At 46.1% G+C, this 22859-nt stretch overlaps 2 protein-coding genes across 3 annotated transcripts in view; one reads left to right on the top strand and one right to left on the bottom strand.

The window, feature by feature from the left end:
• The window catches only part of DNAJC16 (DnaJ heat shock protein family (Hsp40) member C16), a 39248-nt gene extending 33228 nt beyond the window's left edge, over positions 1-6020 (top strand). For both annotated transcript variants that reach the window (XM_055582620.1, XM_055582621.1), the window contains exons 12-15: positions 894-974; positions 1069-1167; positions 1930-2100; positions 2620-6020. In XM_055582620.1, the coding sequence (XP_055438595.1) occupies positions 894-974; positions 1069-1167; positions 1930-2100; positions 2620-3019 (751 nt within the window). In that variant the 3' untranslated portion in view covers positions 3020-6020. The remainder of the gene's footprint in view (positions 1-893; positions 975-1068; positions 1168-1929; positions 2101-2619) is intronic.
• AGMAT (agmatinase) lies at positions 5811-15697 on the bottom strand. The gene is made up of 7 exons (XM_055582622.1): positions 15384-15697; positions 13634-13836; positions 10614-10662; positions 9351-9546; positions 8731-8910; positions 7545-7629; positions 5811-6871 (listed from the first exon to the last, which is right to left on the bottom strand). The coding sequence occupies exons 1-7, from the start codon at positions 15680-15682 to the stop codon at positions 6798-6800; spliced, it is 1086 nt and encodes a 361-aa protein (XP_055438597.1). The 5' UTR covers positions 15683-15697; the 3' UTR covers positions 5811-6797.
• Between the last annotated feature and the right edge of the window lie 7162 nt (positions 15698-22859).

The following is a 22859-nucleotide window of genomic DNA, read 5'->3' as shown; positions in this document are numbered from 1 at the left end:
AGAGTGTTTCCATATTTTCAAAGAATATTCCCCTTTCTCTGTCTTTCAATAACTTCCCTTTTGTAATATTTGCTGTTTTGACCCTTTCCCATAGGTTGGGAAAGAAAGGATCACCCCAGCTTCCCTTCCAGATAACAGAGCCTGGGACCGCGCTCCTCACCAGAGCACCTTGGTGCCCAGCACAGGGCTGACGCACATGTAGTCCAGTGAATCGAGACACAAACGAACCAGTGAATTAATCAGAGAGGGCAAGGGCACTCCCACCACCCCCTCCCCAATGAGACCACGAGCTCCTGAGGCCAGACCACGTTCCACCCACGTCTGTGCTTCCTGGCCACCAGCCCAGCTCCCGAAAAACAGCAGGCCTTTGATGGGTGTCTGCAGGTGAATAAAATTTCAGAACACCTAGAGGAGCTCTTAGAGAAGTCAACTTTCTTCTCCCTACTGTACCCCTCTGGGCCACATCTGAATTAGTCTGACCAAAAAAAAAAAAAAGATCAAAATAAAAGAAGTAATTCCACAGACTTTCTAGTCAAGTCATATTACCCTTGATGTCAGAATATTCCTCCATGTTCACAGCTTAAATCCTTTGTTACCCCTCTTGTCGTTTCCTTCTGCAGAATCCATTCAGCACAGTCTGAGGCACAAAGTCAAACTTTTTAAATAGGTGATCTGTGAATTAGAACACTGAGGAAAATAATCTCTACTTTTACCACTACTGCAAAAAAATCCTCTATTTGTATGAAATTAGAAAATGTTTATTGATGTGAAAGCTTTTTGGTTTGGGGTTATGTAGAGGTTTTTTGAGCCAGAGAGAAGAAACCTGAAACCATTAACTGGCACGTCACAGCGGCCCGCGTAGCACTGACCAGAGCTTGTGAACTTCATTTCAGGCGGGAAATGATGCCCCTTCTGTCCCTGGTTTTCTCTGCCCTCTTCATCCTCTTTGGCACTGTCATTGTTCAAGCTTTCAGGTAAGACCCCCGCCCCTGGCTCCTCAGTGCTGCGTCTGAAGGGTGAGGCCTACACGTCCTCAGCTGTTTTTCTGTAAAATCTCTTTTTCTTCAGTGACTCAAATGAGGAGCGAGAGTCCAGCCCTCCAGATAAAGAGGAAGCCCGTGAGAAGACAGGGAAGACGGAGCCAAGCTTCACCAAGGAGCCCAGCAGGTTGTTCTCACCAGATGCCAGCCCCTCCCCTTCAGCAGCAGCCCCACAGACCGCAGAGGCTGATAAAGCAGAATCCGAGTGTCTAGCACAGCTAAGAACTCTGGCTCCGCTCCTTGTGTGAGATGTGGATTTAGGGAAGAATCACTGCTAATGACGGCTTCCTAGGTGGCTCAGTGGTAAAGAATCCACCTGCCAGTGCAGGAGACTCAGACTTAATCCCTGGGTCAGGAAGATCTTCTGTAGGAGGAAATGGCAGCCCACTCCAGTATGCTTGCCTGGGAAATCTCATGGACAGAGGAGCCTGGCGGGCTACAGTCCTTAGGGTCACAAAGAGTCAGACACGACTAGCACACACACCGCTGATGAGCGTTGACTAAGACCGTGGAGGCATCTAGACACACGTCTAGTTATCTTCTCCTGGGTACCCTCAGTTTCTCAATCTCAGGTTTAATAATGAAGGCAGGAAGCAGAGAAGCATGTCAGGTAGATGCTAGATGAGCCAGGAGCAGAGAGAAATCGCTGTGTTGACAGCATTCATCCTGTACTAAAGCCACAGGTGTGTGGTAATACCTGCAAGGCTATTTGTAGGCTGGGATAGCCAGATCGGGGTCAGTCCCGCCCTGCCCCAGTATATAGGCTCAAGGATAGTTAATAATGTACCTAGTCTGGCTAGAACATAGCAATTTCTTCCACTTATTCCTTTTAAAAATAATGGCATCCCCCTGTCCTCTAAGATCTTAATTCCTCAATATTTCTCCACAGCAAGATTCCTAAAAAAGGCTTTGTGGAGGTAACAGAACTCACAGATATAACATACACCAGTAACTTGGTACGCCTGAGGCCAGGCCACATGAACGTGGTTCTCATCCTGTCCAATTCCACCAAGACCAGCCTGCTGCAGAAATTCGCTCTGGAGGTCTACTCATTCACTGCGTGAGTTCCCCTGTGCTCTGGAGAGGGGGCAGGATGGAATGTGTGGGAGGAGGAGGGGCGAGCAGGCACACCTGGGTGAGCCAGGCCGGGGGCGGGGCAGGGGGGCGGGTGTGGCTGGAGAGGCTCTATCCAGGCAGCATGGCGTTGGTTGTTACCTGTCCAGCCCCAGGATCCATCCAAGCCATCATGCAGGGACCTTTCTTCCCCCTGACTGTCAGTTCTGAACAGAAGAGCTTGAACTTAGTCTCCCCTGAGCCCTTTCAGGAAACTGTTCTCTGGTTCCTGTGTTTTCCTGAAGCCCGACCCTGAGAGTGACACCCAGCAGGGAACTGGAAATGGGTGAGGGGCTGCTGCCACCTTGTAGAAACCCTCCAGGCCCCGCAGAACTCCTTCATTTCTTCAGACCCTACCTAACACAAAGCCTTTTCCTATTGTTTGAAATCTGACTGAGAATCTTAAGTTCCCTGTGATTAAATGTGCCCAGAAGTACCCTAAATCCTCATTCTGTCCTTCCTCCAGGAGCAGCTGCCTACACTTTTCCTTCCTGAGTCTAGATAAACACAGAGAATGGCTCGAATACTTATTAGAATTTGCTCAAGACGCGGCCCCAATCCCAAACCAGTACGACAAGCATTTCATGGAGCGTGACTACACAGGCTACGTGCTGGCTCTGAATGGCCACAAGAAATACTTCTGCCTCTTCAAGCCCCAAAAAGCGGTGGAAGAGGAGGAAGCCATGGGGCCGTGCGGTGACTTTGACTCCTCCCTCCATCTGGGTGAGTGTCGAGGGAAGTCTTCCTCTGGCCTCGGACCCAGGCCCATCAAAGGAAAATTGAGCAAGCTGTCCTTATGGATGGAACGGCTACTGGAAGGCTCCTTACAGAGGTTTTATATCCCGTCATGGCCTGACCTAGACTGACAGGGTTTCAAAAAAGAGACTCGAACTCTTCAGACTTTTTAACAGGCCCCTGTGAACAGGTATTTTTCAGGACTCATACCATCACAATGGACAGAGTATAGATTTTAGATTATTCTTCCAGAACAATGGCTAGAAGAATCTTTCCTTTGTGCTGTCCTAACCTAGGAGTGAAAAACACCACACGTTGACTTCCCCGGATCAGAATATTTTCCTTTGGGTCTTTTTTTCCTCATTTGAATGCCACACTATTTAAAACAGACTGTTCCTTCCCTCTTCCTTTGTCGTCTCTGCCATGTGCTCGCCCCACCCTTCCCTGTCCCATCTCTGTATCTCTGTGCTGGGCCCTGCAGCAGAGGTGGGGGGGGCCTCTCAAGCCAGTTGTGCTTGGGAGGTCACCTGCCTCCCCCACCCGGCCTGGGCTGTGCTTCTGCCCCAGCGCTTGGTCTTCCATTGGCACAGCCCACCTCAGCTCCTGGGCCCTGTGTCTGCGTCTCGAAAGAGGCCTAGTTCCAAGCAATCCTACATTAATGATTTCTCTGGTAGTGAATAGCTAAAACTATATTTGGGGGGCATCCCCCTACAACGGGCATCCCCCTAAACTTGTCAGCCACAGTTTTAAAGGTTAGGGATGAGTGGGGGCTCTGCCTTTCAGTTCAGTTTTCTTCCCAAGACAAAAGAGGGGCAGGCTGGGCAGGGCCTGAGGCAGCACCTCTCTGAGCACCCCATCGGCTGCCTCCCAAGCACTAAAGTGTCCTCGGACGGATCCACACGGCAAGAAGTACTGTAATGACCTTGAGCCATTTACCTGTATGTTTTCAGATGCCTTTCTGCCTCTGTCAGTTCTAGGGTATGGGTATTAGGAGCCATAACTTGTAATCATGTTCTCAGAACGTAGAGATAAGCTGCCATAAGCCAGTAGATGTTCAACTGAAGAAACGTCACTCCCGCTGTGAGTCAGGCTCAAGGAACCTCTTCCCTCCAGTGGTGTCTCCTCATTAGAATACCAGACATGTCTGGTTATCAGACATGTCTTTGTATCAAGGTACTTAAAATTTCTCAGCAGTTGTATTTGAACCCTATTACCCCGATAGTGCTGTATCTTCAAGTCCTCTTTCATAACAAGTGAGCCAAGACACGTTCTAGACTCCTGTTTTGCTCACTTTGAGCTTCTGGCCTATATTTCAGTGTCTCATCTTAATTGTTTTCACTCTCAACAACTGCTTCACCAGTAACAGGATCAAACCTGTCTCAGCACCCCAGCTTCCTGGGTTCCGGTGAACCATGGACTCCAGGCGGGATTCTACCAGCCAGTTAGAGAGCTTTCCTTTTCTTTTTAGAGCAAACTGCCTGGAGTTTGGACAACCTCAAAGAGTTCAAATGTCAAAGCAAATTGTCCTTTTGTAAAGTGAAGGCTCAAAATCAGTGATGGGACGAAATAGGTTAATAACTGCTATTTTCTTTAATCATAATTGCTTTAAACTAAGCCATTTGGATTGAGTGACAGTGGCAAGTAATAAATTGAGTCCAGAAATTCTTGTAGTTTTCATGGAATCTATAGCTTTATTTAAAAAAAAAAAATGAAATCACTGCCAGGCTTTATTTTTTCTGCATGATCCTCTGAAAATGGGTGTTTGTTTTGATTGCCCTATCGCACGGCACCTGGCCCAGGTGGGACTCATCAAGGAATTCATTTTTGGCTCTGTGATGCAAAATTATTTTCTGCATCTCCTCTGGCCAAGTTGCTTATATGAGGAGTGGTTTGGTTCAATGGTAAGTTTTTCTTTTTTTAGTTTCTGATACTAATGGGATTCCTGACCTTAATTTCTGAAAACCGAAACACCCCAGATCTGTTCATTTTCAAAAATTTTATTAAAAAGCATGTTCAGACTGCTGCACCTTTCATTTGCACAAAGAAAGGAAAGCAATAATAACGAAAACATTCCCAGGAAATATTTCAGTCCAAAAAACATCATCTAGAGATCTGTTTGGGGACTGGTAGATAATGTCCCCCAAGAGGACACTGAGAAGCTTTTATTTTAAACTGACCTTGACTCTTGACTACGTAAGCCTTTCCTCCTGAATGTTGTTTCCACAAGTTTGTTTACTTCCATGTCAAATGTATGAGCCACCATCTTGCTCAGCCGATGCTACTGTTTCTCTGTCACATACGTAAATCAAACAGACCCAATTTTGGCTTTAAGTTAACTTCTTGGTCTTCGGGTATCTTGGAACTGACAACACTGATGTTGTTAGAGGCAGGTTTTTCTGGTTGGTACAGTTTATGCCTCATGTTTACCAGATGTGACAGTCACTGGCCTAAAACAAGCCTTTGTAGACACATGCACTCATTTAAAAAATATTTTCTCATTAGGCCCAGGTGTCGGTGGCACAGTCTGTCTAACGTAGAGTTCATCAGCTCCAACCAAGCAACGTGTCAGTAAGCAAGCCTGCCCTAACTCCCATGAGGCACCACAGTCTTGCTGCCATCACTGACTAACCATAAAAATTTGGCTGTGGTTTTGAAATAATGGGTTGATTTCCTCCTCATTCAGTACATACATTTTTCCTGATATAAAAAGAAATGGGATCTGACTGTGTTTTAAGTGGTTTGTGTTATTTGGGGCAAAGGATTAGGAGCAAACACGCAAACATTTTTTCCTAAGTGAAATTACTGAAAAGCTGATGCAGAACAACTTGACAGATGCAATGCTGCTCACATCCAAATACCTGACCTTGTCCCTGGAAAAGAAACGCAGCCTGGCAGCTGCTGAATCTCTCTGTTCAGTGTGTCAAGGAAGATGATTATACTTGCAAGACAGACCTGAAAAGAAGGTGAATATTTTGCACTTTTTGATACTCTTAGGAACAAATAACTTATTCGGCAAATGGTGTCTTTTTTATGTTGTTTTTGTTTTGTATTGTGAAACAGGCACTGAAGCTGATGTTATTTTGTTTTAAGAATCTTACAGACTGGAAACAGAAATAAACTATTTTAATGTGTGATGATTACGGGTAGCTCTTATGTCACGAGGTGATGATTTGACCGTGGACACATGATCAGCAGAATCAAATCTGCATGTTACTCAATACATGCTTAAGATCATCACGCCTTCACTGCAGATTTTGGGTACTGCTGTCCTAGAGGGTGGGTCAGCTTGAAGAGAAGATAATGTAGCACAGGCTTAGAGGGAGTAAGTTAAGGAAGAGTATAAACAGCCCTTCCGAGGCCAGCTCATGTCACCTGGTTTAGAAGGCATTCCTGCATCTTCCTGGGGTTTTGAGTGGGAAGTCTCTTTGTTAAGGATCTGCACATTCTTTTCCTTTCACACTTTGTTTGATGTTCACAGAAGCCCTAAAACCAAGGTGCAGTCCTAGGCTCCTCAGAGTAGGGGCTATATTTGAAAGGAAGATACTATAGAAATCTGGAATGTTTCTACAGTATAATTTCATAGGATTTTTTCATTTCATCCCTCCAAATTGTAAATAAACTTCATTCTCCATCCCTTTGCCCTTTATCCTCCATCACCATTCTTCAAAGGAAAAAACAGCACAAGTGCATCTTTTTTTTTAAGTTAATTCAAACTCCTGAGGAATATTGGCTGTTTGGATTCGAGTTTCACCGAATGCCCTGATGGTACAGCCACCAATGACGTTTTTAGCAGAATGTTTTATTGGCATCAGCTCTTCAGTTCTCAGATTTTGCTTGCACACAAGTGCTTCTGGAGAGTTATCATCTGTGCAAGCTGTTGTTTCATCTTGAAGAATCACAGGACAAGGTTCAGGCGACTGTCACTTTGGGGAGAACACACAGCATCTCAAACAGCAGGTTAGCTGCCACCAGGGCTGTGTTTCCTGCAAAGAGGTGAAAGCCAAGCATGAGCAGTGCGCAGACCACTGCCTTAGGTCAGCGTCCTGCCTGTGCTACCTGACCACCCCCTGGACATGCTTTGCCCAGCATTCTCTCCATCCAGCACCATTCAGAAATAGTATTTTAAAATTCAGAAGGCTCTGTTTACTCTGAGAACAGATTTCCCCAAAGGAAAACCTATCATCATGGTGTGTATTGTATTTATTATCTACCCTCTGAATCTAATAGGTCCAAGTCTGTAAACTGCTACATTAAAATTATTGGGATGGCATCTGCTTTGAATTTCTCTCCTAAACCAGCTGACTCTCCCAGTGTATTAATATTTATAAATATCATTTGTGCCTTGAGAATTCACTTTTCAATGAAATATCGAAGGTGAATGGCACTGTGCCACCCCATCACTGAACTGCAGGCTGGTTTCTCTTCTGCTGATGGGTGGGGCCAGCTAGTAATCCTTAGCCACCTCCCAGGGGTTCTGTTAGAGTTCATTAGCTCACATCTGTACAGTGTGTGTTAACAGGTTTATTTTCTTCACTGTAGGATGTACTCAGTAGGTTCCCAAGTTGTCTAAAAGGACCCATCCATCTACTTACTAATTAGAGGAAGACAGTTTGAACTAGCAGCTGCCTACAGGTCACACTTATCTCCCTTACTCACCAGAAGGATCGTAGGGTGGTGAAACTTCCACGAGGTCACAGCCCACCACATTCAGGCCTTGACAACCCCGGATGATCTCCAGAGCCTGTCCAAGATCAAGTTTGAGTTGTCCACAATGGTAACCACTGACAACGGAAAGCCACCCGTAGAGGCCTCCGTGGATGTCTCCCAACCCAGACCCCCCCTTCGACTTGAAACTGTCGCTCTCCCTCAATTAACATTCACTCCCATCCAGGCAGCAGTCCTCATTTTTGGCACCAGGGACAGTTTCATGGAAGACAACCTCAGAGGTGGTGAAAGGCCCCTCTAAGGTGGACACACTTAGCTCAAAGACCTGACTGAGCAGAGGAGCAGGGGGAGGGTGGCCCAGGCAGAGGGAAAGATGTGTGCAGAGGCGCCATGATGGAAGAAGTACTGTAGTTAGAAGACAGGATAAGTGAGGGGGTGGTTGGAAGAGCATCACTTTGCCTCCATTTTGCAGGTGAAAAGCTGAAAGGATGCAAAGCAGAGGGATGGAGTGTGTTCTAGAAAACTGGCAGGAACCAGGAAAGGCTTTGAGAGAGGCAGGTATGACCATCCTCCTTTCTGAGAGGATAGAAGATAATCAGTTCGGTTCAAGCAGTCTTCATTCATTTACTCCAATATCTGTGAGTACCTCCTACTTATATGTCAGACATGATCCTCAGTTCCAAGAAGAGTGAAGAGAACAAAGGTCCACCCCCTGGAGCTTTCCTTCCGGTTATAACCACACCCCAATTCTGCCTCCCTGTGTGTATGCTGAGCACACCTATGAGAGCTTTATTTGAGGATTTCCAAAATTCTTGAACTACCTTGGGAGGTGGTTCATCCCACTGCATATTTTTTAAATTGAACCCCCCCAAAAATAAAGTTTGGAGTCTTAACAGGGGGTACTACAATACTGTCCCCATGGACAGGTGACCAGAGGCAGAAAGACCAAATAACAGACTGTTATTATATCCCAGAAAAGAAAGGAGGGCCCTTGCCAAGATCAGTTGCTCATCAGTAAGGGGAAATCCAAACCTGTGATCAGCCCCGAGAACAATAAAGGCCCAAGTGCTCTGATTTTAAAATCCCATCTGATTCCTGAAGGCTCAATTCAAGTTCCAGGAAAGTGGGAGACTCAGTGTCCTCACCCCAAAGCTGTGTCACTGGTGGAGTTCCTCACCTGACTAGGAGTAAGACCAGCAATTTCAGGTGTCCCTGTGCCTGGCGCGTAAGCAGGGTCCAAGCCATCAATATCAAAGCTGATATAAATGGGTCTGCCTCCCATCTGCTGCCTCACTTCCCCCATCAAAGGAACCAGTGACTTCAGCCAGCAGTCTTCAGCCAGGACCACCCGGAAGCCCTGGAAAGGTAGAAATTGGGGCAGAAGGTTGACACTTGGACCTGGAGTATTTACAAGGCATTGTCTATGGGCCCACTGTATTCTCAGCTTACGTGCACCTCACATTTGATCCTCAGTCTCCATGAGGAGGGAACTGTCATCCCAAGATCAGACCCATTGACTTGTGTCTGGACCTCCTTGGCTCTTTTCCAAGCCAGCAACATCTAAGGGCTTGGTTTGTTTCTGCTTGTCTCCCTTCCCCAGCGATAAGGCCTCATCTGCCTCATCAACTAGCACCCTTGCTCCTCTCTGCTCCACATGATGCAAACTCAGCTTCCATCCCCACTTTGTGAACTTGATCAGCAAAACCCCATTGAATCCATAGCTGCCATCGATTAGCTGATGGAGAGGAAGGCAGTGTGAGGGGCTGGGGACAGCAGGGGGGGCTTTCGGTCTGTCACCTGACTCCGGCTGTATCTGTAGGTATCCAAGGTTGTGGAAGAGCCCCGGATGCCGATCTGCACCACACGCTTGCAGTCCAGGAGTCCCTCATCCACGCACCGGCGGAAGGGGGTCCCGTGATAGAGCTTCTCCCCGAGGGCCTTGTCAGCCGTGTCCATGTGAGCGTCCACGTGCACCAGCCCCACAGGACCATGCCTGTTGACAACAGGGCAGCTCAGAGGCCAGGCCTCCCGGTGGGGCCTGAACACAGCAACCCTCCAGGCCACCAAAACCTAGTGACAACTCACAGCCATAGAGGGAGGGAAATCTGGCATCAATTACCAGCCTTGCAACTGGCTTCTGACTTCAAATCCCTGAGCATCTCGGAAGAAAAATAAGCTCAGAGGAATCAGGCAGAAAATAGTCATGTGCTTTAGCTGACCCTCTCTACCTCTCACCCAGAATTTTCTTTACTTAAAGACAGAGAGTGCTGGTAGGATGAGAAGATAGGGTGGTGGTTCAGGTGAGCTTGTGTGAAAGCTCAGCAAATCAACACCACCCTTTCTTCAACCGCAGTACCAAGAAGCAGCTCCCCCACTCCCAGCTCTCTATAATTTCCATCAACCCTTCCAGGCACCCAAAATAAACAGACAATCCAAATCCATGCCAGGCTAACATATCTTCAAGAAAAGACTTGGGCCTACCCACCCCCGGCCAGAAGGCTACCCACACATCTCTCCTCAATTCTGGAGCAGCATCACCTCCGCCCATCTGTCTCTTTCTCAAAGTAACCAAAATTAGTCAACGCCTGGTAGACTTTCACTACTGGAAAAATCCATCTCCTCAACTTCTGGGAAAGGGGGCCTTTCAGGAAAAAACAGGGCCTCCCCTCAGCAAGAAACACCACAGTGCTTGTCAGTATTTGTATTGGGCCTTTGAAGCAAAACAGAAACTAAAGTTAACTGGGGTTGTGTATTTCAGTAAAGGCTCATCTTCCAAAAACAGAGGCAAATGCTGAGCCTGCATAACAGAGCAGATCTAGGGCAAGTGAGGGTGGCCAAGGCGTTAATAATAAATTGTCTTGGCTCCCAGCTGGTGACTGACAGACACACCTGGAGCTCGACATTAATTTTGATCCATAGAAGCAACTCAGTGGGGAATTTCCTATCACCCCCAGTAACCTGAGCCAGCAGAAGTCACCTGACGCCCTCTAGCAGCAAACAACTCATTCTCCAGCTCCTGAATTTTGAAACCTCGCTTGGGCTCCGCCTTTTGGGACTTACTTTTCTGCTATCGCTTGCAATATAGGATAGGTGATTGTATGATCTCCACCTTCAAAGAGAAAAAAAAAAAAGAAGAAAACTTGTAATATGGATTTGGAATAAGGTTTGAGGACCATGTATCACCTAGAACCATCTTCAGTTTGCCCAATTCTGCCACCTTTTCAATTAGACTGGAAGAACTATAACCATAGCTAAAATAAGATCTTGCTGCTATTCAGTGATTAAAAAACGGCCACTAAATGTCTGACATTACATTGTCATTTAAAAGAGAAAATTAAGGGACTTCCCTGGGGTCCAGTGGTTAAGACTCCGTGCTTCCAATGCCAGGGGTCTTGGGTTCAATCCCTGGTTGGGTAACTAAGATCCCACATACTACATGGTGTGGACAAAGAGTAAAAAAAAATAAAATTTAAAAAATAAGAGAAAATTAAGGCTTATAAATTAAGCCTTAATATAGTCAAAGCTATGGTTTTTCCAGTAGTCATGTGTGGATATGAGAGTTGGACCATAAAGAAGGCTGAGTGCCAAAGAATATATGCTTTAAAACTATGGTGCTGGAGAAGACTCTTGAAAGTCCCTTGGACACCAAGGAGATCAAACCAGTCAATCCTAAAGGAAATCAACCCTGAATATTTGTTGGAAGGACTGATGCTGAAGCTGAAGCTCCAATCCTTTGGCCACCTGATGCAAAGAGCCAACTCATTGGAAAAGACCTTGATGCTGGGAAGTTAGAAGGCAGAAGGAGAAGGGGATGACAGAGGATGAGATGGTTGGATGGCATCGCTGACTCAATGGAGTGAATTTGAGCAAGCAGCAGTCCATGGGGTTGCAAGATTTGGATACAACTGAGCGACTGAACAACAACAAAATTAAGACTTATGGGGAAAATGGTCAGAACCAGCTCTGCCCAGGTAAACTTTCTGCAGTGACATACATGCTCTGTATCTGCATTGACCAACATGGTGGGCCCTAGCCATTGGCTATGGAAATGTGGTTCATGCAACTGAGGAACTGAATGATTATTTTATTGCAATTCAAACAGCCACCTATGGCTAGGGGCTACCACACTAGACAGCACAGGCCTAGAAAAGTATTACCATTGATAATTATTAATAATAACAAAAGCTATTATAATTGAAGCTTAAAACCTGCCAGTCACAAACCTGGGCACTTTATATGCACCTTAGTTATATGCCTCTGACACAATATAAGAAGGTAGGTGGTGGTGGTACTGTTCCCATTTTACAGATAAGGGAATGAAGCATGAATAGTTAGTGAAAGGTAGAGCTGAGATTTCAAACCATGACAGCCAGAAACTCCACTCCTTACCACTGTGCTTTGCAGGCTAGGCCCTCTTATTTGACAAAAATAAATTTGGAGGGACTTCCCTGGTGGTCCAGTGGTTAAAACTCCGAGCTTCTACTGCAGGGGACACAGGTGTGATCCTTGGTTGGGGAACAAAGATCCACATGCCAAATGGTGCACCCAGTAAAATAAACAGGGCTTCCCTGTTGGCTCAGTAGTAAAGAATCTGCCTGCCAACACAGGAGACATGGGTTCAATCCCTGGTCTGGGAAGATCCCATATGCCATGGAGCAACTAAGCCCTTGTGCCACAACTATTGAGTCTATGCTCCAGAGCCCAGGACTCACAACTACTGAGCCCACGTGCTGCACCTACTGAAGCCCATGCTCCCTAGAGCCCGTGCTCCGAAACGAGAGAAGCGACAAGAGAAGCCACTGCAGTGAGAAGCCTGTGTACCACAACTAAGAGTAGTCCCTGCTCACTGCTGTTACAAAAAAGCCCATACAGCAACGAAGACTCAGCACAGCCAATAAAGACATAAAATTATTTTTTAATTCCAACTGGATATTTAGAAAAAGGTACAATTTTGACTATTTGTGAACCGAAGGAGAAACTCTGCAGTGATAGGGGAACATGATGGAGGGGGAGGATCAGAGGAAAGTTGTCCTATAGATTAACAGAGACGCTGATGAGAGAAAAAAAGGCCCCCTTGCAGGTCTCGCAAATTAAGTCATTAAACAACATCCTTGAAATAGTTAAAAGAAAGAAAGTGAAAAGTGAAAGTGAAGTCGCTTAGTCGTGTCTGACTCGTTGAGACCCCATGGACTGTAGCCTATCAGGCTCCTCAGTCCATGGAATTTTCCAGGCAAGAGTACTGGAGTGGGTTGCCATTTCCTTCTCCAGGGGATCTTCCCAACCCAGGGATTGAACCTGGGTCTCCCGCACTGCAGGCAGACGCTTTACCGTCTGAGATTATCCTGCTAGCTCCACAATAATTAAATAGTTAAAAAGTCACAACTAAGCCCCTGCAAGCAGCTTTCCTCAGGCACAAGATCAAGGGTTGGGAGAAGGTGAGGTGGGTAAAGGCACTTGCCAAAATTGAAGGAATAAATTGAAGGATGCATAATTGAAGGAACACTAAAAAAAAAAACAAACAAACAGTAATTGGGAAATTCCCTGGTGGTCCAGTGGTTAGGACTCCACACTTGCAGGGAACCAGATTCAATCCCAGGTTGGGGAACTAAGACCCTGCAAGCTGCAAGGCCATAAGAAAAAAGAGAGAGAACTACTCAGTCATCAAGATAAATACTATTTTAATGTAATATTTAAAAAAATCAAAATCAGTGCAAGAAAAAGAATCCATGATAACATTTTTAAAAGATAGGATCAGTAATTGTGCTATTCTGAGCCATACTGGAGCATGAGGCAAAAAGGGAAAATCAGTTGTGCATATTGTTGGCTTTTTAGGAACCCCTTAAATTTTGCACTAAGGTAAATGCCTCACTGGCTTCCCCCTCGCCCATCTCTGTCATCATACTAGTCCAGAAAATGTAAATATCCTCTCCCCAGGGGCTAAAATAAATGAACTAAAAATGTTCCCTTTCCTTCTGTCCCCATATTCACAGTGGTTTGCCCTGGAGAAGTAACTGTACTCCAGCTCACGATAAATAAACCCTAAGCTCAGAGAACTACACTGGCCTTGCAGCTGCCATTACCCAAGGTCAGAGGAACACAGCCGGCTGCTACGATTTTCTGATAGTCCGCTCGAATCAGGCGGCAGCTGTCCTGAAGGTTGTAAAGATTGACATTCACATCGCCTAGGTCTGCAACCCTGAGGAACTGGAAGGGAACAGCTCCTGTGCTAGGATTGGTGGTCCTAAGCAGCACCGATTCTTCTCGGATCCGTCGAGGTCCAAACCTGGAAGAGGAAGAATCACTCTATGAGCCATCCCTAAAGGTTTAGAAGCTCTCCCTGGGCCAGAGCTTCCCAGGCTCTGTGCTGGGGCTGAATGAATCTTTGTTGCAGGGCTGGGGTTCATCCTATACATTGTAGCAACCCTGGTCCTTGCCCACTAGATACCAGTAGCACCTCTTCCCACATGTTGCCATAACCAAAAATGCCTACAGACTCTGCCAAATGTGGCCGTTGTGGGGAGAGACATACCCCTATCCTCCCGCAGAGAACCACTCAAAAGTTCAAAGCTCAGTCATGTCTGACTCTTTGTGACCCCATGGACTGTAGCTCATCAGGCTCCTCTGTCCATGGGATTTTCCAGGCAAGAATACTGGAGTGGGTTGCCATTCCCTTCATCCAGGGCATCTTCCTGACCCAGGGATCGAACCAGGGTCTCCTGCACTGCAGGAAGACTCTTTACCATCTGAGCCACCAGGAAAGTCCCTGGGAACCACTGATCTGACCTATATAGTGAAGAGATTAAAGGCACAGACTTAGAAGCCCACGCATCACCAATTTACTAAATGGCATCAGAATAAAGCCACTAATTTACTTTAATGGCATTAAATTTCTTAATCTCTCTGAGCTTCAGTTTCCTAATCTGTACAGTAATAATGACATTTACCTTACTCTGCTGGTATAAGTAAATTGCACTCAGTAGGCATTTAATAACAGGTGGCACTAATAGATCAGTAGTCAGCTGGAATATTGCTGAGCTGAGTCAGAAATGGCTCATGTTCAACAATTGGGAAAATCGGTTTTACTGCCTCTAACTTAATCTTAGTGCTTTCGGTAAGATTGGCTTCAGATGGTAAAGAATCCACCTGCCAAAGCAGGAGACTCGGGCTGGATCGCTGGATTGGGAAGATCCCCTTGAGAAGGGAATGGCAATCCACGCCAGTATTCTTGCCTGGAGAATCCCACGGACAGCGGAGCCTGACAGGCTACAGTCCATGGGGTAGCAAAAGAGTCTGACAGGACTTCAGAACTTAATCTTTAAAAAACTGCCTTAGTAGGTGGGCTTCACTGGCGGGCCAGTGGTTAAGACTCTGTGCTTTCACTGCAGGGGGCACCCGTTCCATCCCTGGGCAGGGAAATAAGATCCAGCATGCCACCTTGGCGCGGCCAAAAAAACCTGCCTTTTTTTGAGCAAATTTTGGAGTCAGGTGATATCTAGAGGTTTTGGGAAAGGGCAGCCAGCTTCTGTTCTCAATTTAACGTCCCCTGCTTTTGTAAACCGGAAGTACTCCTGCCACCATCCCAGCTAGGCCAGGGAATGGAGAAGGCTCGGTCTCTAAACTCCCTCTTTCTTTAAATGGGTGACACACGTGCTGAGCCCTTGGGATTACTTGAGGCAACCCGACCTGCTTCCCTGCTCCCAAAGGATACTTTGGGGCCAAACTCTGACTTCCAACTCCACTCTGGGTGAGCGAAAGCGCCTCTCCATGAGTTTTGTATGCACGGTGGCTGCCAGGCTGCCCGACACATGTCCCCGAATCCTGTGGCCTTACCTCGCCCCAGGCCGGTTGGAGGTCCCAATGTCCAGCGGTACCCCGACGAAGGCGGCGTCCAGCCCCTCTGGAGTGGCCTGCACCGGCAGCCTCATCATGGAGCAGATGCCCACAGACCGGGCCACGAACTCGGAACTAGGGGGTTGGTTCCGGGGGGCGTCGGAAGCCTGGCGGCTCAAGCGGCGGCTGGGGTCGCAGAGTCCTGCAACCGGACGCGCTCGGCCCCCGGGAACCAGCCTCCGCGAGCCCCCGCGACCCCCCAGGCCCCTGGCGCAGGTGGACGCCAGCAGCCGCAGCATCCCGCCTGCTTGCCCTCCCCGCTGGTCCCCGCAGCAGCCAGAGCCCCAGCCGCCTCGGGCTCAAAGTGCAGGGGCGCCCTGGGATCATGGGCAGGGGAGGGGCTCCAGGGACCCGGCCGCTCGCTTCCCTTCACCCTTTTCTGAACTTTGGCCGCTAGCTCTTTCGGTAAATAGAACTAGTCCCGCGGTTCCCCGCTGACGTCCAGTGCATTGCCCCTAGTGGGTATGCGCCCCCCAGAATCCGGCCCTTGGCAGTTTCCTCTCCCAGGGTAATACTTTTAAAACCTGAAAGACATGAAGGAGAAAGACCTTTCTCTAAGCCAGAGAAATTGGAGCTTTTTTAAGTACCAAGAAATGTCTGGATGGGAGTCTCAGGAAGCAGAAAGTCTTTCTTAAATAACCTTTTCTAAAAAGGACTTAGAGGCCAGTGCGTGCCCAGTCGTGTCAGCCAGGCTCCTCTGTCCATGGAATTTTCCAGGCGAGAATACTGGAGTGGGTTGCCATTTCTTACTCCAGGGGATCTTCCCCACACAGGGATTGAACTTTAGTCTCTGTATTTTCTGCATTGCCAAGCGGATTCTTTACCATTACACCACCTGGGAAGCCCCTGAGAGGTGAGCCCACTGGTTAAAAAAAAGTTAGATTTGTAATGAAGTTATGGCGCCATTGGATGGTATTATATATTTTTAATCTCTAGAAGTTGAGATTAAATGGGAAAGACTGGAATTTGCATTAAATTGGCCCCTTTAAATAAAATCACACATTAGGGATTCCCTGGCAGTCCAGTGGTTAAGACTCTGCAAAATCCATACTGAGGACCCAGCCATTTCCTTTTCCAGGGGATCTTCCTGATCCAGGGATCGAACCTATGTCTCCTGCATTGGTAGGCGGGTTCTTTACCACGGTGCCCTAAGGGAAGCCCCTACATATACATATACATATACATATACATATACATATACATATACTCTTTTAGATTCTTTTCGAATATAGGTCATTCAGTTCAGTTCAGTTCAGTTCAGTCGCTCAGTCATGTCCAACTCTTTGCGACCCCATGAATCACAGCACGCCAGGCCTCCCTGTCCATCACCAACTCCCGGAGTTCACTCAAACTCATATCCATCAAGTCGGTGATGCCATCTAGCCATCTCATCCTCTGTCATCCCCTTTTCCTCCTGCCCTCAATCCCTCCCAGCATCAGAGTCTTTTCCAATGAGTCAACTCTTCGCATGAGTTGCCAAAGTACTGGAGTTCCAGCTTTAGCATCAGTCCTAAATAATACCCAGGACCAATCTCCTTTAGAATGGACTGGTTGGATCTCCTTGCAGTCCAAGGGACTCTCAAGAGTCTTCTCCAACACCACAGTTCAAAAGCATCAATTCTTCGGCGCTCAGAGTATTAAGTAGAGTTCCCTGTGCTATATAGTGTGTGCGTGCTCAGTTGCTTTAGTCGTGTCTAACTCTTTTCGACCCCGTGGGATTCTCCAGGCAAGAATACTAGAATGGATTGCCATTTCCTCCAAGGGATACTCCCAACCTAGGGATCAAATTCACATCTCCTGCGTCTCCTGCACCGCAGGCAGAGTCTTTACCACTGAGCCACAGGGGAAGCCTGTGCTACACAGTATAGGTTCTTCTTAGTTTAACACATTTTTGCCCAGATTCTACCACTATTTCTTTCACATGGCTTGTCCTGAACATATCATTTTACCTTTTTTTTTTTCATTCTCCTCACAAATATTTGCATGCCTATTATTTGCTAAGCACTATGCGACAACGACTCCAACCTCTCCATCATTCGCTACTGCTGAACACGCCTGTCCTTTAAACTTTCTGCAGGGGTCTCTCTGATAGGTGTGCCCCTGCTCGCTCGCCTGCTCTCTGATGGCTCCTTCTCTGATGGCAATCTCTTCCAATATTAAGATAAACATTTTCACCCGGATTTCCCTGGCGGCTCAGACGGTAAAGCATCTGCCAACAATCTGGCAGTCCTGGGTTTGATCCCTGGGTCGGGAAGATCCCCTGGAGAAGGAAATGGCAACCCACTCCAGTACCCTTGCCTGGAGAATCTCATGGATGGAGGAGCCTGGTGGGCTACAGTCCATGGGGTTGCACAGAGTTGGACATGACTAACCGACTTCACTTTTACTTTTTTTCACTTTCACCTAAGGCTTCCCACGTGGTGCAATGGTAAAGAATCTGCCTGCCATTTCAGAAGAGGCAAGAGACATAGGTTTGATCCCTGGGTGGGGAAGATCCCCTGGAGGAAGAAATGGCAACCCACTCCACTATTCTTGCCTGGAAAATTCCATGGACAGAGGCCTGGAGGGCTACAGTCCTTGGGGTTGCAAAGAGTCAGAACCTAGGGGCAGATAATTCACAACCCAGATCCTAGCCCTGGGCTCCAGGTACCCATTTGCTAACTCCCTGGATGTTTGGGGGATGGATTTTTTGTTTGTTTGTTTGTTTGTTTTATTTGGCTGTACCTGGTCTTAGTTGTGGCCTGCAGGAACTTTAGTTGCAGCATTCGAACTCCTAGTTAAAAAAAAAATCCTGGGTCCACTAGTAGTGTATCCTCAATCATCGTTGAAAGTGAAAGTCTCTCAGTAGTCTCTGACTCTATGTGACTATACAGTCCATGGAATTCTCTAGGCCAGAATACTGGAGTACTGGAGTAGGTAGCCTTTCCCTTCTGCAGGGGATCTTCCCAAACCAGGGATTGAACCCAGGTCTCCCCCATTGCAGGCAGATTCTTTACCAGTTGAGCCACAAGGGAAGCCCAACAATACTGAAGTGAGTAGCCTATCCCTTCTCCAGAGGATCTTCCCGACCCAGGAATCAAACCAGGGCCTCCTACATTGCAGGTAGATTTTTTACCAACGTTGGCAGAAGACAAAACTCATCCCCATCCCCTGTAGGTCTGGGGGCCTTCCTCAAAGTAGCCTTCCATGAAGCACAATATTTCTTTGGTGTTTCATGTTTGATCTTGCAGATTTGTGCAAGGTTTTCATTCCGTTTGATAACGCATGTTTATTTTAACATAAAAATATTTTATTTATTTTTCTTGGCCACAAAGCTTGTAGGATCTCAGTTCCCCAGTCAGGGATTGAACTCACACCCTCAGCAGTGAAAGCACAGAGTCCTAAACACTGGACCACCAGGGAATTCCCAAATACTTTATATTATTTACCAGTTAAATTTTCCCCAGGGAGTTCTCTGGTGGACTCATGGTTAGGATTCTGGGCTTTCACCCCAGGGCTTGGGTTCAATCCCTGATTCAGGAACTGAGATCCTGCAAGTCTTGAGGGGCAGCCAAAAAACAAGAAAACAAAAAAATTTCCCCCAAAACTTTCAAGTAAAGCTGTCACTCCAGTAATTCATCATTTAACCCAGCCCACCAGTGTATACCTCCTTGAGGCACCCCAGTCAGGAAAGGGTGGACTTAACATAAGTCAACCTGAGCAACTTACTCTTCTAAATCTATTTCCTACTCTGTAAAATGGGAAGATAATTTTTAGTGGATGTTCTTATGAGGGATAAATGAGGTCCACTGTGAAAGCACTGTAAGCCATGCATCGATAAATAACAGGTAGTGTCATCATTGTCTGTTCTGTTTCCTCTGCTGCAGAGTTTCCCAACCATGGTCATTGCACACGGGTGTATTGCAATTGGGTTACAGGTGAAATACAACATAAAGATCCCATGGCTCTTGGGCCTGCCAGCTAGAACAGCCTCTTGGTACATGCAACCCATGGGGAGAGCTCCCCTTGGGATAATCCAAGCAAAGCAGAGTGTGACATCCTGCCTAGCAATCACCACAAGTAGGCAGAAGGTCAGCAGTATTTGCTGCTTGCCATGTGTTACCACTTGGACATCAACTTCAGAGGCCAGAGCAGCACAGTGCCTTGCTGCACATTACAGACAAGGGTCCAGGGCCCTGCTAGAGGAAGTGAGTTCCAGGGGCCAAGTAGGAGGAGCTCCAACCCACGGTGGTCAGGGATGGAGGGGCAAGGAGACTTGGAGGACTCCGGCCAGAGCAGCTCGAGAGGGCTGACCCAAATCTGTCTTCACATGGTATCAGATATTTCTGTCCATTTGGGGCTGGTGTGCAAGCAGTGTCCAAGCTAACTTCAGGGTGGCTGCTTTAACAATGCTTATAGGCAAAGGCTGGTGGCTCAGACAGTAAAGAATCTGCCTGCAGTGCAGGAGACCTGAGTTCGATCCATGGGTTAGGAAGATCCCCTGGAGAAGGGAATGGCAACCCTCTTCAGTATTCTTGGCTGGAAAATCCCATGGACAGAGGAGCCTGGTGGGCTACAGTCCATGGGGTCGCAAAGAGTTGAACACAACTGAGTGACTAAGCACACATAGGCAGGGTTAACGTGAAAAATACTTAACATCTGAGATGGCGCAGACATTGCCAATCAGAACAGGTGCCAGCTAACCATTAACAGTGAATACTAGTACATACTAGGTGGGTATCAGCCCTGAAGGAATGTGCTTTAAAACAGAGCTGTGCCATTATTTTTAATATTTATTTATTTGGCTGAGCCAGGCTGTAGATGCGGCAGGCTGGATCTTTAGTTCCTGTACATGGGATCTAATTCTCTGACCAAGGATCAAACTGGGCTCCCTGTAACCAGCCCCCACCGAAACACAAGGGAAATCCCAGGTGTCATTATTTGTAAATGTTTGACATGAAACAGTTTGACTGGATTCAAGATACACTAATGGAATCACAAGAAATTTCAATTGACAATTTTAACGAAAGAAAATAAGACATTTCTTTAACTGTTTTAACTTTTATACATTTTTTAATGTTGAAATTTCATTTTAAATTTTATTATCTATTTGAGTAATTATTCATGGCTGTCAAGAACTTAAAGACATCCTTCTGGAAAAGTTCTGGTCATTATTGCAAGTAGCTATTTTAAGCTTAAAACCTGATACTGAAAAGTTACATTCATGGGTGGGGGGTGGGAAGGAGGCTCAAGAGAGAGGGGATATATGTATACATATAAAAAGCCTCTTGATGAAAGTGAAAGAGGAGAGTGAAAAAGTTGGCTTTAAGCTCAACATTCAGAAAACTAAGATCATGGCATCCGGTCCCATCACTTCATGGGAAATAGATGGGGAAACAGTGGAAACAGTGTCAGACTTTATTTTTGGGGGCTCCAAAATCACTGCAGATAGTGATTGCAGCCATGAAATTAAAAGATGCTTACTCCTTGGAAGGAAAGTCATAACCAACCTAAATAGCATATTAAAAAGCAGAGACATTACTTTGCCAACAAAGATCCATCTAGTCAAGGCTATGGTTTTTCCAGTCATGTATGGATGTGAGAGTTGGACTGTGAAGAAAGCTGAGCACCAAAGAATTAATGCTTTTGAACTGTGGTGTTGGAGAAGACTCTTGAGAGTCCCTTGGACTGCAAGGAGATCCAACCAGTCCATTCTAAAGGAGATCAGTCCTGGGTGTTCATTGGAAGAACTGATGCTAAAGCTGAAACTCCAATACTTTGGCCACCTCATGCGAAGAGCTGACTCATTGGAAAAGACTCTGATGCTGGGAGGGATTGGGGGCAGGAGGAGAAGGGGACAACAGAAGATGAGATGGCTGGATGGCATCACCGACTCAATGGACATGAGTTTGAGTGAACTCCAGGATTGGTGATGGACAGGGAGGCCTGGCATGCTGTGATTCATGGGGTCTCAAAGAGTCGGACACGACTGAGCAACTGAACTGAACTGAACTGAACTGATAGCTGACTCACATTGCTGTACAGCAGAAACCAACACAATATTGTAAAGCAGTTATCTTCCAATTAAAAATAAATTTCAAAAATAATAAAAATAGTTACATCCAAAAGAAAATTTTTAAATAAAATAAGAGAAAAAATAGTTACATTCACAGAAGAAAGTGAAAATTTGGAATGTATTTTATTTGGAAACTTTATATCAGCTCAACGTTTAATGCTGTCCTTAATAATTTTATTTTTCAAATCATAATTATACAGTATGTGCTGTTGTTGTTGTTCAGTCTGTAAGTTATGTCTGACTCTTTGCAACCCCATGAACTGCACCACACCAGGCTTCCCAGTCCTTCACTGCCTCCTGGAGCTTGCTCAAACTCATGTCCATTGAATCGGTGATGCCATCCAACCATCTCATCCTCTGTCACTCTCTTCTCCTCCTGCCCTCAATCTTTCCCAGCATCGGTCTTTTCCAATGAGTTGGCTCTTCACAGCAGGTGGCCAAAGTATTGGAGCTTCAGCTTCAGTCCTTCCAATGAATAGTCAGAATTGTTTTCTTCTAGGAATGACTGGTTTGATCTCCAAAAGATATAATTTTTTTTTTACCAAATCCCATATAGATACCCCTGAATCCCTCCTCCACTTACCTCCCCTTTACTTCAGTGGAACATACAAATTGTATAATTTTCTTTTTTTTTTTTTATTTTGGAGTATATTTGATGAACAATGTTGTATTAGTTTCAAGTGTACAGCAAAGTGATACAGTTATACATATACATGTATCCTTTTTCAAATGCTTTTCCCATTTTGGTTGTTAAAATTGTATAATTTTCTATGTATGCCATGACAGGGAAAAGATTCCAAAGCACTGTTCTAGTAAATTATAAGTTCTGATGTCTCCTTCTTCCTTTTGGCTGGCCTCCAAGGGCAGTGCTTTGTAAAAACCCAGTAATATAATGTATGTTTGGTTTGCTGAGTGACTGACTGAATGACTGAACAGATCTTCTGGAAGCCATAGAAAGCAGCTCTGGGGTGATTAATATTTCAGTCAAAAAACAATCACAGCAGCCAAAGCGTGTAAGGAAAACACCATGTACGTTTGAGCTGCCTGCGTGGATTTCCTTTGGCCTAGCAAATGATGCAAGGGTTACACAGATGTCCACATTGAACTTGTCTGTGCTTGTGGAGGCTCACCAATGACCCTGCAGCAACTCCAGCTTCCCGGAGACACCTGGCTGGAGCTTTCTGGGACACTCCACTCACCTTGTTACGTCATCAGCGTTCATCTTGACCTTCCTTGTCCTCTGCCTCTAAAGAAAATCACAGATAATTTTGAAAATGTTCAGAATGCTTTTAATAAAATTTGTCCAAATCTCCACTCTTCCCTTTATTTTACCTATATTGTTACATACAACAATGCTTCAT

Source organism: Bubalus kerabau, chromosome 5 (assembly GCF_029407905.1).
Source record: "Bubalus kerabau isolate K-KA32 ecotype Philippines breed swamp buffalo chromosome 5, PCC_UOA_SB_1v2, whole genome shotgun sequence".
Classification (NCBI taxonomy): domain Eukaryota; kingdom Metazoa; phylum Chordata; class Mammalia; order Artiodactyla; family Bovidae; genus Bubalus; species Bubalus kerabau.
This window is presented reverse-complemented; position numbering and strand designations above follow the sequence as displayed.

Coding starts and splice junctions, on each gene's coding strand:
- AGMAT (XM_055582622.1), bottom strand. CDS start 15,682: ATGCTGCGGCTGCTGGCGTCCACCTGCGCCAGGGGCCTGGGGGGTCGC. Junction 13,837..15,383: donor TCCAACCGGCCTGGGGCGAG/GTAAGGCCACAG, acceptor TTCCTCTTCCAG/GTTTGGACCTCGACGGATCC. Junction 7,630..8,730: donor CTGGTCTTACTCCTAGTCAG/GTGAGGAACTCC, acceptor GATCTTGGACAG/GCTCTGGAGATCATCCGGGG.